Below are 17325 nucleotides of genomic sequence, written 5' to 3'. Positions count from 1 at the left end.
TAATAAACCCCCTTTCTAATAAGCTACAGCATTTTTTTTTTTTTTGGCAGCCCGAAGGGCTTTTTGTAATGTAGATTGCATACTGCCGGGCGGAATTACGTCGCGTAATAGATTCCCGAAGCGACAATGCAATCCCCAGCACACCCTTATTCAATTTATGTTTTAGGGGAGGGCGATTTGTTCCGCTGCTTCTTCCTCTTCTTCTACTGTGTGTGTGTGTGTGTGTTGCTGCACTACCAGTACCAGATGGTAATTTGTACCTGGCAGAAATAGCTCATTTGTGAGCTCATAAAATGGTGATTGGCTTTTTTCTATGGTCTCTTCCACTTTCTTCCCATGTTTGCCCCCACTTGCACATGTGGTACGCGTGCCTCCCTGCTGGCAGGAGGAAATGAAAAGCTTTTGTCACGTCACAGACACGATTCTTGAGGGTGGGTTTCACATTTGGTGGCCGCGTTCGTGCTCGGAATACGGTGGAAGTACTTTCGTTCTGGTTGACCGTTGTGGGCCAAATAGAAAGTAAAAAAAAAACACACACACACACACAAAATAAGACGCGTACACAATAACAGTGCAATAATAAATGATTTTGTTTCTCCTTTCTTTTTCCTCCCATTTCACATCCACCGGCGGGAATCGTGGGCCGAATTTGCACGAAATCGCGCGAAACAAAACTTTCCCAGTTTCGCGGGAATTTTGTTTTCTCGAATTATTGAAAATTAATTTAAAATTTTTCCTACTCCTTATTGATGCGAACGGAAAGGGGTGGGGCGGATGGCGAAAGGGAGTGAAGGTGCGAGATGGGCGGTTGGGTAATGGTTCTTGTTTATTTGCCCGGTGAAGCGTGAGCGAAAGTTCGTCATCAGCGCGCCCGAAATGAGATGCACTCTTGGTGTCCTGGGGGGTTTCCGGGAAAAAGGAACCGAACAATGTTAAAGCATAGAGGGAGCAGAAGGGAAGGTAGCAAAGGACAAACAAACTTTAGACCAGTGAGGGCGCAAACAAAACGGCCCTGGCAAGCTGCTGCTGCGTGACATTACATTTCCGCTTTTTGTTATGCTGCTGCTGCTGGCGAGCGGAAAAGCTTATGGAATGTTTCGGAAGCAATTTTCCTGTGCTGGCTTGACATCACAGACCGCGCACAGACTTGCATCGATGAAATTGGAAAGCAAGTGTGTGTGTGTGTGTGTGGCTGAGTGTCCTTCCGGGAAGGAGTCGCTCCCGCAAAGTCAGCTTGCGGCGTGTCAGACACGAACCTCCATTAATGATTTCACAACCCGCAGGACGCAGGGGTGCGTGGCCAAAAGTGAAGAAAAATGAACCCATCCTCCCCATCCCCTCCCCCCTCTCCGGGTGTAAAGAAAAATGAGCGTACGTATGCAATCCACTCCATCATACAGACAAACGCACGGATGCGTGTGCCGGCAAAGGACGTGCCAAAGGATTTTCATCTCCGCCGTTGCGGCACGTTGCTTCACGTACTTACGCCACCAACACACGGTATGTGACACATTAACAAGCCTGTGGCTCAGGTGTATTACGCTGGTGAAACAGGTGAAATCAGGAGGGGAAGGTGGCGACCCAAACAGAAGATCAAGCAGCGGTAAGCGGCTTAGTGGAATTTGGTTCGCTTTTGGGGGCGCCAGCAACAACAGCTCGACAACAGACAAAAAAAGACGGACTCCCGGGTGTGAGTGTGATTAATGGGTTTAAGCCGAGGTTTTTACCACGCCTCGTGATCCCTCGTATGCTACTGAATGTGTGTGTGTGTGTGCGTTTGAGTGTCTGACCTGCCCGAGGGTTGAGGGTTTTTTTTTTACCCAGCATCCGAAGCGCTTTTGTGGCAGCGTAATGGAAACCACGCTCCACCCCACGCTCGAAAAGGTGGTTTATGTGGCGCTTTTGCGGAGACGAAGGTAGTGGGCCTTTCCGTGGGCTGGGAAGAAGCGCCCCTTTTCGTTGGTACAGTAGCACGAAACTGGCCGAAGCTGCTGCTTGTGAGTTCGTCTCCATTGCTTGCTGCTATTCTGTGCCGCACACCTGCCATCTATCCATGCCCGAAAGCTCATACTTCATCTCAGATTTTGATCCCGAATTTGTCGTGCGGTGCTACTTTATGATGGTGCAAAAACAATCGGTCGGCTGGGCCAAGGTACTGTGCTTAGTGAGCGAGGCGCCAATATACATCCCAAAAAAAAGCGCCTAAATATCTGCAATATCGTAGCAATAGCGAGATTTTAAATATTCACGGTTGCATTTCCAAGAAAAGGACATTTTTGTAGATTTTTGGTCAGTTATCCGGAATTTTCGCAATAGTGGACGAAGACATGCGTGTAGGCATAAATTAAGTTCTACCTTCGATTTGTATCCATTCTTCCTACGTTTTCGCGACAACATTGTTAGAGTAGAGCTTTTGCATCACGTTGGTCCAGAGCAACCGATGGGGCACATGTGACGGATTTTGGACCAGTTTGCGGAATAGGGTGTCATATCGAAATACTGCCGAAATTCAGCTGAAATTATCGCAGGATAGCACAGCGAACACGATGGTTGGATCAGGTAAAGCGTGACCTGTCTTATGTCGGATGTCTACATGGATGGGAGTCTGCAGCCAGGGACCGAGCATCCTGGAAAAATGATTGTTGACCGGGCGATATCACATCGACGTGCTTTATCACGAGCAGTCCAACAAGAGAGAAAGAGATCGCATTGAGTTTTCGCGTCATTGTTTGCCGCTGCGAAGCCAGCGGATGCGATTTCTAATTCCTGATCTGTTTATTCATGTTTCCCAAGTACTATTTCACTGTTTGGCGGGTTGCATCAATCTCCCAGCCCGCTAACGCAGCAATGTAGCCACTTGTCCCTCCGTCTTCATTTTCAACTTCTTCTAGAACCTCAACAATAAACCTGAGCTTTCTTTCGATGTTTTGATTGCTGCCCAATAGCGCCAAGATGTTCTGCTTTCAGTTCTTTTGAATTTCACAAAAATCCGTTTTATCCTGTTTATCTATAGGGATATTTGAAAGCAGAAACGAGCACTTGAAAAGCCCTGTTATTTTAGCGAGAACGACGATTCCACACTGTTGCTATTTGCGAGTACAACGATTGTCAAAGTGCTTTTGCATAAGGAATCAGTTATCAATTTATCTGACATTACATGTGCATAAAACATACAGCTGAAGACGTTATGATGTTCAGACCCAGAATATCGTCAATCTTTTTCTGCAGCGTGGTAGGAAGGGATAATGTGGCCCGCGACTCTCGATGATTTACTAAATTTGGCCATTTGCCTAAAAAATTTACCGTCCGCTGATCTATACAAAAAGGGAGACAGGTTGGACTGCAACAAAGAGTATTGGAGTCGAATACCGCCTGTAAAATACTCTCCCTGATCCTTCAGGATCGTCTTGTCCTTCATGTCGAAAAGAGAGTTGGAATCTCCGAACGGAAAATCAACCATTGATCAGATCTTGATAATGCGGCAGATCTTGGAGAAGATGGCAGTGTACAAAAGGGCCATCCGGGACTGCGGCTCTCCTATGTAGCAGAAGCCTACCAAGCGATCGAGTAGGCGTCAGAGAATCTCGGATTGCGCATAAACGTGGCAAAGACAACACTGATAGTGGCAACATCAGCGGCCCTACCAATAAATAATCAAAATCCACGTAGGCATGACGTACAGATAGGTGGACGCACTGTTGAAGTCGTCCCAGAATTCACCTATCTTGAGTCAAAGGTCAGCAACAACAAAAGCTTGGAAGCTGAGTTGCGCGCAGGAATGCTGGCTGCCAACCGGTTATCCTACAGCCTGAGAAATCAGTTCACCTCAAACATGTATGGTGAACTGTTGTGCAGCTTATCAAGCTCGCCAGGCTCCGGTGGGCTAGCCATGTTGTACGCATGGAAACGGACGACCCAGCCCGTAAAGTATTTTTGGGCCGTCCACAAGGACGGAGGAGGCGTCCGCCATTAATGCCGGGATAACAGACTGGCAGACGAAGGCGTGAATCCGTGAGCGGTTTAGGACACTCCTGAGGCAGACCAAGACCGCAAAGCGGTTGTAGCGCCGGATAAGCCAGCAAGCAAGGGAAACGAAACGTTAATTGCACTTTCAGTAATATTATCCCAAGCGTCAGCAGACAAAGTTTGACGCCTCCGTCAGTCAAACTTTAACCGTGAGGGCCAAAAATGTGAAGCAACTTCGTTAAAAAGCGTTTAGTGCGATCAAAGAACGGCATCTTGGCACTAATAGACAACGATCCAAGCATCGAAAGAAAGCTCAATTCCAAATGGTTGACAAATTCTGAGCGACAAGAAGCTCCAAAGGATGCTGAAACTGAAAACAGAGGGAAAGGTCGCTACATCGCTGCGTTCGGTTTAACCCGGAAATCGATGAAATAGTACCTGGGAAACGGGAACAAACATATCAGGAAGCAGAAATCGCGTCCACCGTCTTCGCAGCGGCAAGCAAGCACACCCAAAACTCAATGCGACCAATTTAGGCCGATTTCGGCAAATGCAACAATATTGTTGCGAAAACTGAGGATGAATTGCTAACAATTGATGGCAGATCTTGAAGGAGGTTCAGAGAAATGGAAGGATGTTCATGGAAAGAAATTATCTCTCTTAGTTTGTTTGTTTTTCCTACAGCCTGCCAAAAAAGTCTTTTTTTTTTCAAGTCTTCGCTTTTCAGTTGAAGGTCCTAATGTAAGACCTTACAAGACTAGAATATCCCTTATTTAAGACTGAAAATGTGTCATTTTCAGACTAAAAAAGCTAAAAGAAATTAACAAAATTAAAACTTTTCACTGTGCATATATTCTTGAGAAGGAACTAACCTTCTGCTACAATATAGAAGACAACCTGTACAGTCTGCGCCGAGTTCTCTTCATTCAAGGCTCAATATGCGTTGAATTAGATCAGTTTTACCTTAATGCCTAAGGCTTAAAAATCTTAAAGTCTTAAAAAACAAGTGTACATTTACAGGTTGATTTACTTCAGCAATCAAAACCTCAATTTTAGTTGTAACAGAGTCGCTTATAATACTTCAGGACGTTTGAAAGGTTTTACAACTTTAAAGACTGTGTATCACCTTCAAAAGACATGTTATAATTATGTGGGCTTGCACACTCATAATAAAGCGTTATTTAGAGATGTTTAAGAATAAAAATCATAGGAAATTATTCTTGGGATTCTTGCTGTGCACAAATTCAGCTTAAAAAACGCAATCGCGTATCATTTAGCAAGTGGTCCTTTTCGTTAAAAGCTATGCTTACATTTGCACTTCACAATAGGATCAGCAACAAATCAGGGGAAGCTTACGCGCTTCATTTTCACGCAGGAAGTTGCACCACAATACACATTCACCAAGGGAAGGGCGCTGCTCGAGGGACGAAAATAAGGAGAAGTTTTGCAATACACTGCCAGTAATGTCCCTTTTTGCTGCGGGCCTAATATCCTGCGGTGACGTATCGTATCACACAAACAAACTCGTCTGGCAAAGTCTGGCAGAAAATAGCGAATCTTAAGCTAGCAAACAAAAATAAACAAACAAACACACCATGCACTGTTCGCTGTCGGTTGTCTGACCGGGAAAACGGGGAGAGCGTTTGGCGTTCCTCGACAAGAAGAGCGCCCAAATAGCTGCAACACGCATTACTCAAGTGCCTTTAATAGCAATGTTTCTTTCCCTTACAAACATGTTTGCCGCTTCTAGAGCAGAAAGCTTGGGCAGCGAGACACATTCACAGACGAGTGTGGAAATAAATTCGCTTCATATCCGGCCGAGCCAGTTGTTATTATTTTCCGCTTCCGCCCGAATGTCCGAACGCTCAAAACGAACACAAAAGCACGCACGACGCACTATAAATCCGGGCCCGACTGGTGAAAGTAAGGATTTGCGATGGATAATTAAAATTAATAGAGTGCGCATTGTCGCCACCCTTGGAGTGCGAAGAAAAAGGTTTTTTTTTCTCCCCGTCCAATAATGCTTTGCTGCTTTTTTTGATGGGGGGGTGGGGGGGGGGGGTTGGAGGGTTAATTTGATCTTGCCCAATTTTGTTTGTGTGTTTTTTTTTGTGTTTCCAGCACCATTCGCTGTGTCGGTGCTTTTTCCAGTTGCGCTTTTTCTTTCGCATCGTTACGATACAAAAATGCATTAAATGCCATTAAATCTGGCCCACTTCTTTCCTTATGTGCGCACTTTCATCGCCAGCCCACTGGCGAGCACACTGTTTATCCCTGTCGGAAGCGCATTAAACGATAATTCAAACTTTGGGCCAGAGAGAAGCAAACAAAAAAATAGAAAACCTCAGCCCGATTGCGATTTATTCATTGGTAGGCTGGGAACAAACGGCTCGGTAGCATGTTTTTTTTTCTCCCCAGGCTGCTGAAATTTTCCCTTGCGCTCTACAAGTGGTGCATTCTTCATCCCCACCGCAGCTCTGCCCTCCGCAGACCGAGCCAGCCTTCGAGCTTAATTGAGCACATCGAGCGTAATGCGGGCAGACATTAAATCTTATCCAGTGTAATGTTGCTTTGTTCAATCGGCCGAAGGATCGTTAGTCTTTCCCCTTTTTCTTTCCGCGGGCGAGCACACTCGGCACATTCTACATAATTTATGTGGGACAAGCATAACATTCTTGCCGCTTTCCGGTGTTCGCCTGGCCAGACAAAACCCCGGAGAGCTGCCCTTTAATGAAGCACTTTTTTTGTATGGAAATTGACATTAATCTTGTGGTATTAGTATGTTTGCCATGAAGACTTTTCTCACTCTCGTTGTTTTTTTTTTGTTCTTGGTAGAATAGAATTAAGATACCATAAACACATAAAATATGGTGCTGAAATTCGATCGATACGACCGGTATTTGTCCCTGGCGTCCCAGTCTAGGCGAGCGAGTCGTAAAAATTAATTAAAGGATCTATTAGAACCGGCTTCAGATGTTCGATCCGATCAAGCATTGCCAAAGATAAGAACACAACCTCCACAACAGTGGCACCTACCTTGCGCTTCGATTTGGCCATCCGCTGGTCGCGCGAGTTTTCCGCCTCGCCGGGCGGCCGCTTGCCCCACACCACGATCGCGATGCGCGTGTAGGTGAAGATCAGCACGACGAGCGGCACGATGAACTGGGTGGTGAGCAGCGCGATGGTGTAGTAGTCGTCCTGCTCCGGCGACGGCCACTTTTCCGCACAGATTGGCCTGAGTTGGGTAGAAAAGAAGGGGTGTTTTTCAGGAGGCTCCACCGTTCGTTTTACTGCATTTGAGTGTTTGTGTGTGTGTGTGCGTGTCGTAAAGGTGTAGATTATGTGACATCCGGGACATCACGAGGGTCCCTTCTAGAGGGCGGGCAGACCCATTCTGAACAGTCCTAATGTAATTGTAATGTTTACAAGGTCCTGCTCGTGGTCACGCGAAAAAACCGCCAGGTCATAACGGCCCAATTATGACAGCCTAAAACACTCACAGCCATGTCACTGGCCCCTAGATGCTTCTCTCGCCTCCCTCCCCACACCGCTGTCAAAAAACCGCATGCAACCAGTCCTGGGCCGGTCCTGGGCGTGCGAAGAGAGAAGACTTATTAATTTCACGCCCGAAACTGTGGGCTGTAATTAACAGGGTATGGTAATTTCTTTGTTCTCACGGCTGTCCTGCTCTCTCTCTCTCTCTCTCTCTCTCTCTCTGCCAACTAACTTTAGGGGTGGGAGGCACCGCAGCAGAGGACACCAAATGGTCGGTTGGTTGCGAGCGCAAAATTCGAGCCAAAATTTGGTTTCATCCAGACCGTTGAACTAGACGTCCGACGACGCTCACGGACGGTTTGCACGGGACCCGACCGACCAAATGTTATGCAGATGAGCCCCGCTTTCATTCATATGCAAATGTGCTACCCTGGAATGGTGTGTGTGTGTATGTGTGTGGGGGTGTAGACTACGAGAAAGAAGCGGGAAATCGGTTTTCGCCGTGGCTGAAGAATTATTCATAAGCGGGGGCACAACCAGTGGTGCTTGGACTTGTTAGCCCAACTGACTTACAACCGACCGGGCCGTGGCTAATATGCGGCGCCAAATATGCATGAGCCTGTGGATGGATGGGTGGCGTTGGGCATACTTACACGTTACACTGCACGTGCCAATCGGTCGGGAAGTAGAGCGTCGAGAAGATGGCAATCGGGACGGCCGTAATCAGTGCGATGATCCACACGATGCCGATCAAGCACTTGGAGCAGCTGCAACGAGATTAAATTCGCTCTATAAATTAACCCACCAAAACCAGACCGCGTGTACACGGTCGCACGCCTAAATGCAGACCGCCCCGCACAGCAAAAGCCCGTGTGCCACGTGTACACGCAAACCAAAACCACTCACGTCTTGGTGATGCGGGGCCGCAGCGGCCACATGATCGCAATGTACCGGTCGCCACTGATCGCGACGAGCGTGTAGGCGCTCACCAGCACCGACACCGCCTGGGTGTAGTTCACCAGCCGGCACATGGCCAGCCCGAACGGCCAGTACTGCAGCACGAACAGCGAGATGAAGGTGAACGGCACGCAGAACAGCGTCATCATCAGGTCGCCCACCGCCAGGTTCGTGATGAAGAAGTTGGTCACCGTGCGCATGCGCGGGTTCGACTGGACGATGAACAGCACGATCGAGTTGCCGATCACCGCCGTCACGAAGATGGTGATGTACAGGAAGTAGCTGGTGAGCTGAAAGTACGGCCCGGCCGAGTACGCGTTGCTGCACTCGGCGAGCGGGATCGGGTCGAAGCCGACGCCGTAGTCGTAGCCGCCGGGGCCGCCGACGCCCCCGGCCGCACCGTAGCTCCGGTTGCCGGCCTGCGACTGGTTGCGCAGGCTGTCGCTCAGCTGCTCGATGTAGTTCTGCTCCTCGGTCGACGACACGTACGGGTAGTTGCGGGCGTACATGTCGAACAGTTCCGGCCCGGCGGCCGACCCAGCACTGGACGCGTTGCTGCCGGCCAGGGCGCCGAACCCACCGCTGCCGGTGCCGTTGCCGGCGGGCCCCGTGCTGTACACACCGCCGCCCGGGGCGGCCGACTCGTTGCGCATGGCGCGGGCGAAATAGTCCGCGTACTGGATCGCTTGCGATATCATGTTGCTCTTGCCAGGAAAGCGGACAAAGAGAGAGAGAGAGAGAGTCGGGGGGTAGGAAACGGTTATCTTCGCACTGGCAAAAAGCCTTGTAGAAATGCACACACACACACGCAGTAGAGTCAGCGCTACTAAATCATTCCCATCGCATCACCGTCAACACCATGCTACTGGCAATGGGAATCAAGCTCTGGAGATATCTGCTTGTGTTTTTGTTTTGGTTCTGCACACGCCTTTTGTTGAGTTGATTTCTGAAGAAAAGAGAGATAAAGAGCAAGCAAACATACAGCAGACATTACTATACAGTAGTGATGGGTAAAGTAGGCAAAAACCCGTAGTCGAATATGTCGGAACCGACTCCGGAAGGTAGGTCTGTCCAGCATTATCGGGAATCGTTTGGAACCGTCTGAATCGCCTGGAGTCGTACAAAGTCGTCTGGAGTCGTCTGAAGTCAGAGTCATCCGGTGTCATCCGGAGTCAACGGGAGTTATCGCGAGTCGTTCGAAGTCTTCCGAAGTCTAAGTCACCCGGTTTTGGAGTCGCCTGGAGTCATCCGGAGTCGTCCGGAGTCGTCCGGAGTCTTCCGAAGTCCAAGCCACCCGGTTTTGGAGTCGTCTGAAGTCATCCGGAGTCGTCTGGATTTGGCTGGAGTCGTCCGGAGTCAGGTTGAAACAGCCGGAGCAATGTTCTTGGGGTCAGGCATTTCATCTTGGACTTCAACTTCGACAGTCCCTGGACGACTCCGGCGACTCTGATTCCGGATAGCTCCGGATGACGACCCCGACCGACTCCGGACGACTCCAGACGACTCCAACTCCGAGCGACTCTGATTTCGGATGACTCCTAAAGATTTTGGACAACTCTGGACGTTTCCGGACTACTCCAGATGACTCCAACTCTGATTATGGATGACTTTGGACGACTCCGAATGACTTCGGTCGACCCTGTACGACTCCGAACAAACAACTCCAGTTCTCCAGAGAGCACACCACTACTCTACAGTAAAAGTAGCGCAGCAACAACAACAAAACACAAGCATTTGATAAAGATAAACACACACGTACAGAGTAATGACATCTGGTCATTTGATCTAGTTCGGTGGCACACAAAAAAAAACAAACACTCTGCAAGTAGGAGAGAGAGAGAGAGAGAGAGAAAACAAAAAGCGATGAGAAGAACAGAACAGCTATTAGCAGATAATTAACCTTCTGACATGTGGCGCTGTGAGGGTGGGCGTGTAGTGGCTCACTGTCTGTTGACCTGAGTATCTGACGTAGTTGTCACTGTTGAAGATGAATGTTATCGCCAGCGGAGAATAATGAACCCTTAGCCTTTCAGGGGGCCGCGGGGGGAGGGGGAGGGAGTATGAGGTTTTGGTAGATAATAGATGACCTCTTCGCCCCAGCTCTTCTCATTTCCCGCCTACACTGCACTGAAATTTTGATTTACTTTCTTTTCTTTATCAGTCTTCCTCCCACTCAGTTTCTTTCTCTATTTCTCTCTCTATCTCTCACTGGCGTCGTTATCATCTCATGTAGTGATGTGCTTTGCGACACTTTTTAAGAGTTTTTTTCTCTTTACATTCCAAAATCATCCCATTATGTTTGACTATTCCTCAGTACCTCGAACTAATTTAGTTAGAAACCGAGGCGCTCTATTCAATGGAATTACAGATGATATTATTTTTAGCGACTACTTAGAACATACTTTATCAAAAGCACTTCGTATGCTAGGCATAATGCTGCGTGTTGCTAGTGACTTTGGAGATCCGGTTATTGTGAAATCCCCAAATTCTTGAAATTTCAAGCATTTTGAGGAAATCGTCCGAACAATATCAAACAGACAGGCTTTAGGTTTTGATACTCAGGTACAGCATAGGCTTACACGTTCTTCGTTGTATCGTCTACCATGGTCTAATGTCTTTGCATGCACTTTGTATTATTGCACTCATATTCAAGTATCTCTAATTAGGACTTGAACCCCTACAACGCAGGATAAAAGACGGAGAATCAGTGCCTACTTGTACCAACACATTTTTCTGTGGTTTTATTGATGACCCGTCTGTTGTTTAACTTAAGTTTAACTTACAGGAACCTCGCAGGATACTAAAAGCTATAGCAATTCTACATATCGAGACAAGACATATACAGTTTGGATGTGGAACAACTCGTTAGGAAACAGCGATTGTGGATTTCAGTACAAGCTTAAGTAGCTTGAGGACTATGTTGCATAGTTTAGTTTGACGATTTTAAGAAATTGTTACTTATTTTACTCTCCAATGAGTGAATATTTTGTTTATTATATTATTGTGGTAGTTTAATTGCCATTGGTTTTTTATTTATTTTATTTTTATAAACATAATGATGTAGGGTTCCTGGATGGCTGGATGACATATATTAATAAATAATAATAATGACATTAGCGTACTTCAAAACTATATCAATGCTGCAAATTTGGTGCTCACTTTGAGCGATTTTGCTCACAAGCAGAGATGACTGTGCAGCATGGAATTGTTCGACAAAATCGTTTTTGCAAGGTCCTATGTGATCAGAATTTCTGTAGGAACTGAAATCTTCTACTGCTCTACAATTCTTTGGAGAAACAAATCATTAGGCTCCTTTTTGGTTATATGAATTTACACTGGTTATATGAATTTACGCATTGAATAAAGCTGCAAAATTGTAAAGCAATAGTGTTATTCATTGTGGAAGTAAAACTTGTTATCTGAAAACTCAGAAACCAAGAGGATCTGACACTCACTCGCTATCCGGAACAGTGCAGATTAATGAATCATTTTTGTTTTTTTGTTAAGGTCTTTTTACCCATCCCTAATCTCATGCACACCAGCAGAGGCGTCATTCGTGCACACCGATCGATCGCTGCACGGGGGGGGGGTGTACCGCCCAAGGGGCCAAGGGGCCGTATGCATCGTGAGGCCCATTCAATCGCCCAGCAGGAATCGGTTCCATAATCAAACTTCCTCCACCGAAAGTGAGCGCCCAAGGAAAGAGCGCCAAGGACCAAGCACCCAGGCGGGCGATTAGTCCGGCAGCTTGGTCGGTGTTCGGTTTTTGTTTTTTTTTTCTCTCCTTTCTATGGTTGAGTGTTGTTTACCTTTCTGCACACAGAACCCCTCGGCCCCACCACCCAACCCCCATCCACTCTGCTGATCATCATGATGTGGAGCATATTAAATTTGTGCGCTGCGCGTTGCCCTGTCTCATCCGGCCCACGGTCCAGAGACGGTAGCAGATTTCGAAGGCTCGTGAATGCCAACCCCACCCTCCCCGGAAGTGTGTGCTTTAGTGGTGTTGGTGGTGGTGGTGGTGGTTGATGAGTTTTCTTCCCTTGCGCCTCCGGCACAACTGGTATTTGCTCTCGTGCTCCGTCACCCGATACTTGGCTAGCAATCAATGGACGTGCTACGGGCTGCACTCGTTTGTCAGCACTTTATCCAGCTTCCGTCAGGCCCGCAGCGCTTGCCGCACCTACGAACGGAACTATTCCGTGCCCCGCGGAAAAGCATCCCGTGCGCTTCAAACGAAAAACCGCACCAGGGCTCGTAGTTCACAGCTGCTAGGCGGAACCAAAACCAGCGCACATCAGCACCGCAGCACCGAACGGATTCTTGCGAAGCACGCCGAACGCCCGACAGGCATTGCGCGACGGCATTCGATTGTTTCCCGATCGCTTCCCGCACCATCAAACCCATGTTGCTCATCGGTATTTCCTGCTTCTTCCTTTTGGAGCGAAAAACAGCATTGTTCAAGCGAAAAGCAAGCGTCTAAAGGAGCGGAGCGTTTGAAGTGCTGTTGCTGCTGTCAAAGTAGCTGTGCCGGTACTGATTTATTTACGATCTGTCGTGAGCTGCACTTGCTGCGGAGTGGCCATTTAAAGTATAAAACCGTCTTTCCGTGAAATTGCTGCTCAAATGAATTCGTTGAATGCAAACTTGAAGCTTCCGGAGCATCGAAACGAGCACCAAACAGACGCGAGAAAGCGCACAAGGTGTATCGATTTCGTGCTGGAAAACACGTCTGCAACTGATGGCAAACAATTCGCCTGTGTCGGATGATGCTCGGTGTTGCGTTTCCTTGGCTCGGGTGCCAGACTCGCGCTAACAAACGGTTGACAGTTTGTAGCGCTTCGGCGGAAGTTTGTTGACTTGCTTGCTTCGCACGTTCACCATTCAGCGAACGTGAAGTGATGTTGTTATGATACAGTACCAAGCGAGAGAGAGAGAGAGAGAGAGAGAGAGAGAGAGAAAGTTTACAGCAAAACTCAGCAAACAGCTCAGCGGAACGAGCGAACCAATCATTATCGACAGTTTAATGATATCCGGCTCGAAGGACCAAAAACGCGTAATACCAACAAATTGTAACTGGGAAATTATTTTTAGCTAATGTATTCCGCAGTGAGCCGGGCGTCGTCGTGCCGGGCTTGCTGGTGCGACATTATTTTCGGATGTGCTGGCCCGCGCAAATTCTGGCTCACACCGGCACAAAGCTGCCCCCGCTGCGCGACGTTTCGTGCGTTCGTTGCGGGGAACTGGGTACGATAAATCAGCGAGCAGTGCGCAGAGTGGTGCATAAGTTTAGGGCGCGGCGGGAAGCTTCCCCGTGGGCGCCTAAAAGTATGCTTCCCCGCGTTGTTGTGCGATCAGCACAAATCGAACAAGACACAGCTGGCCCGGAAAGCTGGTAATCATTGACCGGGGAGCACCCGCAGTAGGTCCGAGCTTCTTGTTTTGCGCGGCCCCTACTCTCTTTGCGGTTTGCTGTCTGACCGCGTGGTTAAAGTCCCGTCGCCGGAAATCGGTCGTAACTAACCCCCGGCCGTGAACCACCAGCAGCAGTAGGAAAACGGTGAAGGTCAGCAGCCTGTCTTCTAAAACGCCGAACGAAACTAGATTCACATGGGCTGCTGCTGCTGCCCACGCAGCAAGCAGCATGTCGGGGAAAGATTAAGGGACCGGACTGTTCCGGCATCGGGACGACGGAAAGGCACCGCTTAGGCAGCACGCTGTCAAGCGTCAATCATCACTCTAACATTGGACAGACGTGGCGCCTTCCACACCGATCGCATCGCATCCCATGCTGCCTGCCGTCTGGGGCCTTCTTATCCGGCCGTCTCGTGCTCAGGGCCGATAATTTAGTGTAATGAATTCCTGCCGCTGCCCGCAACGGCAAACCTGCCAATGCGACAACAACAACAGCGGGGACACACAGACACAGCCCGGTCGGTTCCCTCACATTCCCTGCAACAGCCGTTATCGTTCTATTATCAAATAATTAATTTACAGTTTGTACGTAAACGCTGCTACAAGCTCGTACGCGCGCCGACGAAGACGACGACAACACCCTTGGCGGAGGGCACTACTAGTTGCAGAATATATATCACTCCTCATCAGCGAAGCACAGTTGGCTGAACAGGGGGCGCTTCGCTAACATCGTAGTTTATCTTGCGTGCAGCATCCGCACAGGCGAGCGAGCGGACCTGGCGAAGTTTCGTCCCACGAGCAGTGAATTAATTTAACCCACAGCGAACGGCAACCACTGCACGGCGCGTACATCGGGACCACTTACGTGCGGGCCCCTAAACTGGGTTGCCGGTCCCACTTTTCGCACGAGCAGGATGATAAACGCGCGGCAACGACGACTGTTGCCCCGCGGTAAGCATCTTTTGCTGTGCCGCAAGGCATACATTCAGGCGCTCCAGAGTGTGCAAAAACTCGGCGACGATGATGACTGGCACGGTAAAGTACGCACAAGTACGAAACCACAGTAACCATGGGGAAGGGGGGGGGTAGGGATGATTCCACCCACATCCACATAAAAGCGAGCGAGCAGTCGTTTTCAAATCGTGATTGTGTCCACGCGACGTCGTTTGAGGTGGGCGAGGTGGGGCCGGTTTGTGAAATTGTCTTTTTTGTCGCCTCCGCCTCCCCGTCGCTTTGTTTTTCCACCCCTCGTTTATCCAGTGGGTGTGGGAGCCGTTTTAGTGCCGCGCTTTTCTTGACGGTTTTTGATTGGAGAGGATATTTGCTTCGGCGCTGCTGCTGCTGCTGCCCAGATTTGACAGTGCCGGTTGACGGTTATGAAGCTATTAATCACACTAAGCACAAACTGTCGTCTCGCTGCTTCGTTTTTTCTCTCTCTCTCTCTCTCTCTCTCTCTCTCTCTCGCTCAGCCCGGAGGGACAGTGAACGGCAAGCAGGTTTTTTTTTTTTTTGTTTCTGCTGGACCCCTAAAGGTGCCAAATTTGTCGTAATACAGCGGTAGTAGTCAACCAACCATGGTCTGGCACTGGTTAAAGCCTGTGTAATGGTGTGATTGAAATTGTTTTTTATGCTTCACTTTTTACGGATATGTTTGAAAGAAGAAAAAAAATTGTTTTAAAATTAATACTAGAAGGTTGATTAATCGTTCCACTCAGTTTTATAGCACATAGATATGTTTTTGTTACTGTAGCGCCTACATATAGGCAATTGAATTGAAAATTTCCCTTTTTTGCGTAGCGTTAAATTAATTATGAATGAATCGGTCTGCTTGGTTTCATTTACCTCTTTGAACGATAGCAAATGTTTTTGCTATATCAAATACTTGCTTCTCTGCTAGTAATTTCCCATTATTTGAGTATCTGTATAGTACTTTACTTGAATTAATGCTCTTATGGAAACCAGAAAACTCACGCAAAGATTAAAATAAAATCTTAAGTAATTCAACTAACTAAAACACTGATACGATAATTTACATTAACTAAAACGACAAATAATCAGCCTGATGGCACAATTGGTAGATGTAAAGATTAATCCTCGCCTTCATTGCAAAACGCCTGAAAGAATGCAATACATTAGTTTGTAGCAATATTGGAAAAAAAAATCCCATTGACATTTTCGAGTTAAAAATCGGGATCTCGAGCTATTTCCTTTAAATTGGCGCCTTAAACTTCCCTTAAACTGCCACAGTTTAAGGGACTTACAGAACAAGCCATTCAAAATCGACTGTGATGTAGTTTTTTCGTTGTTTTCTTCTACGTCCTTCAGGAAATGACGTCCCAATTGACATTTTCGAGCACGAATAATCGGGAATTCGAACAAATTTTCTTAAACTGAAGCCTTACCCAACTGACATTTTATAGCACGAATAATCGGGAATTCGAGCAAATTCCCTTAAACTGGAGCCTTAAACTTTCCTTAAACTGCACCAGTTTAAGAGAATTTGGAAAAAGTCCAGTAAAATCAACTGTGATGCGGTTTTTTCGTTGCTTTCTTCTAGATTCGATCGGAAACGATGTTTCCTATCGTTATAGTTGGTCATGTACCCATTTTATACTTAAATAATATCTTTTTTTTATATAAAATAACGTCACACAAAATTAGCTTTGTTTTTCATAAAAAAAACCATAGCTTTGAATGAAAAATGACCTAGACGGCATCGTCCATCGATAGAGGAACGTCTAATTTACGAACACGCCAAATCTTGGCGCTTTCAACACATGTGATCACACACATATACACAATTTCAGGCGCATCGAGTACTAATCGAGCAGACTTGGGAAAACAATTTCGAGCAAATGTCACTTCGGTACACACGCACGAAAGAAAATTTGACGCTTTCTCCACAGTTTTCATCAAACCACCATTCGAGAAGATTATTGAGAACCATTCGAGCAGATTATGGATACAAATTTGGAACAAATGTCAGTTGGGAAATGATGAAACAATAACTTAGGCGGCGCTATGGCAGCCTGTGAACGAGAAAAACAAACAAGAATCTGTTGGATAGGTGCTGTGTCATGTGTCCCATGTCTTGTAGATCTGTCATGAGATCCTTGAAAATAAAATATTTCTTCAATTTTAAATTAATATTCGGCTACCGGGCGGAAGGATTCAACAAATAATTTGCCAGTGAACCATAACAAAACATACTATATACAGTTCATCATAATGTTTTTTACACGTTTTACACCTTTATTGTAATTTATTTTGAAGATTAAGATGGAACATTTATTTATCGAACGCAATTTTATAAAGAAAACGAAACATTAGAACGAATACTACGTACAACATCTTGGAAATGTCCCGAATTTAATTCTAACAACTGTAGATTTGAAGCATTCGACAGCCAAGGTAAGCACAGCATAAGTGGGAATCGAACTTCACAGTTAGAATCAAACTGATAGGTTCAAGAGTCTGTTGGTGCATCTCCCT

General features: G+C 47.0%; 1 protein-coding gene across 4 annotated transcripts in view; it reads right to left on the bottom strand.

Moving 5' to 3' along the window:
- Positions 1 to 17325, bottom strand: part of LOC120906010 (RYamide receptor) — a 115510-nt gene that overhangs the window by 80225 nt on the left and 17960 nt on the right. For all 4 annotated transcript variants that reach the window (XM_040317405.1, XM_040317402.1, XM_040317404.1 and 1 more), the window contains exons 3-5: positions 8368 to 9364; positions 8115 to 8228; positions 7003 to 7201 (exon numbers count right to left, since the gene is read on the bottom strand). In XM_040317405.1, coding sequence (XP_040173339.1) covers positions 7003 to 7201; positions 8115 to 8228; positions 8368 to 9116 — 1062 coding nt within the window. In that variant the 5' untranslated portion in view covers positions 9117 to 9364. The remainder of the gene's footprint in view (positions 1 to 7002; positions 7202 to 8114; positions 8229 to 8367; positions 9365 to 17325) is intronic.

This window comes from Anopheles arabiensis, chromosome X, assembly GCF_016920715.1.
Source record: "Anopheles arabiensis isolate DONGOLA chromosome X, AaraD3, whole genome shotgun sequence".
Taxonomy (NCBI): Eukaryota; Metazoa; Arthropoda; class Insecta; order Diptera; family Culicidae; genus Anopheles; species Anopheles arabiensis.
The sequence above is the reverse complement of the archived record's forward strand: the minus strand, read 5'-3'. Positions and strand labels throughout refer to the sequence as shown.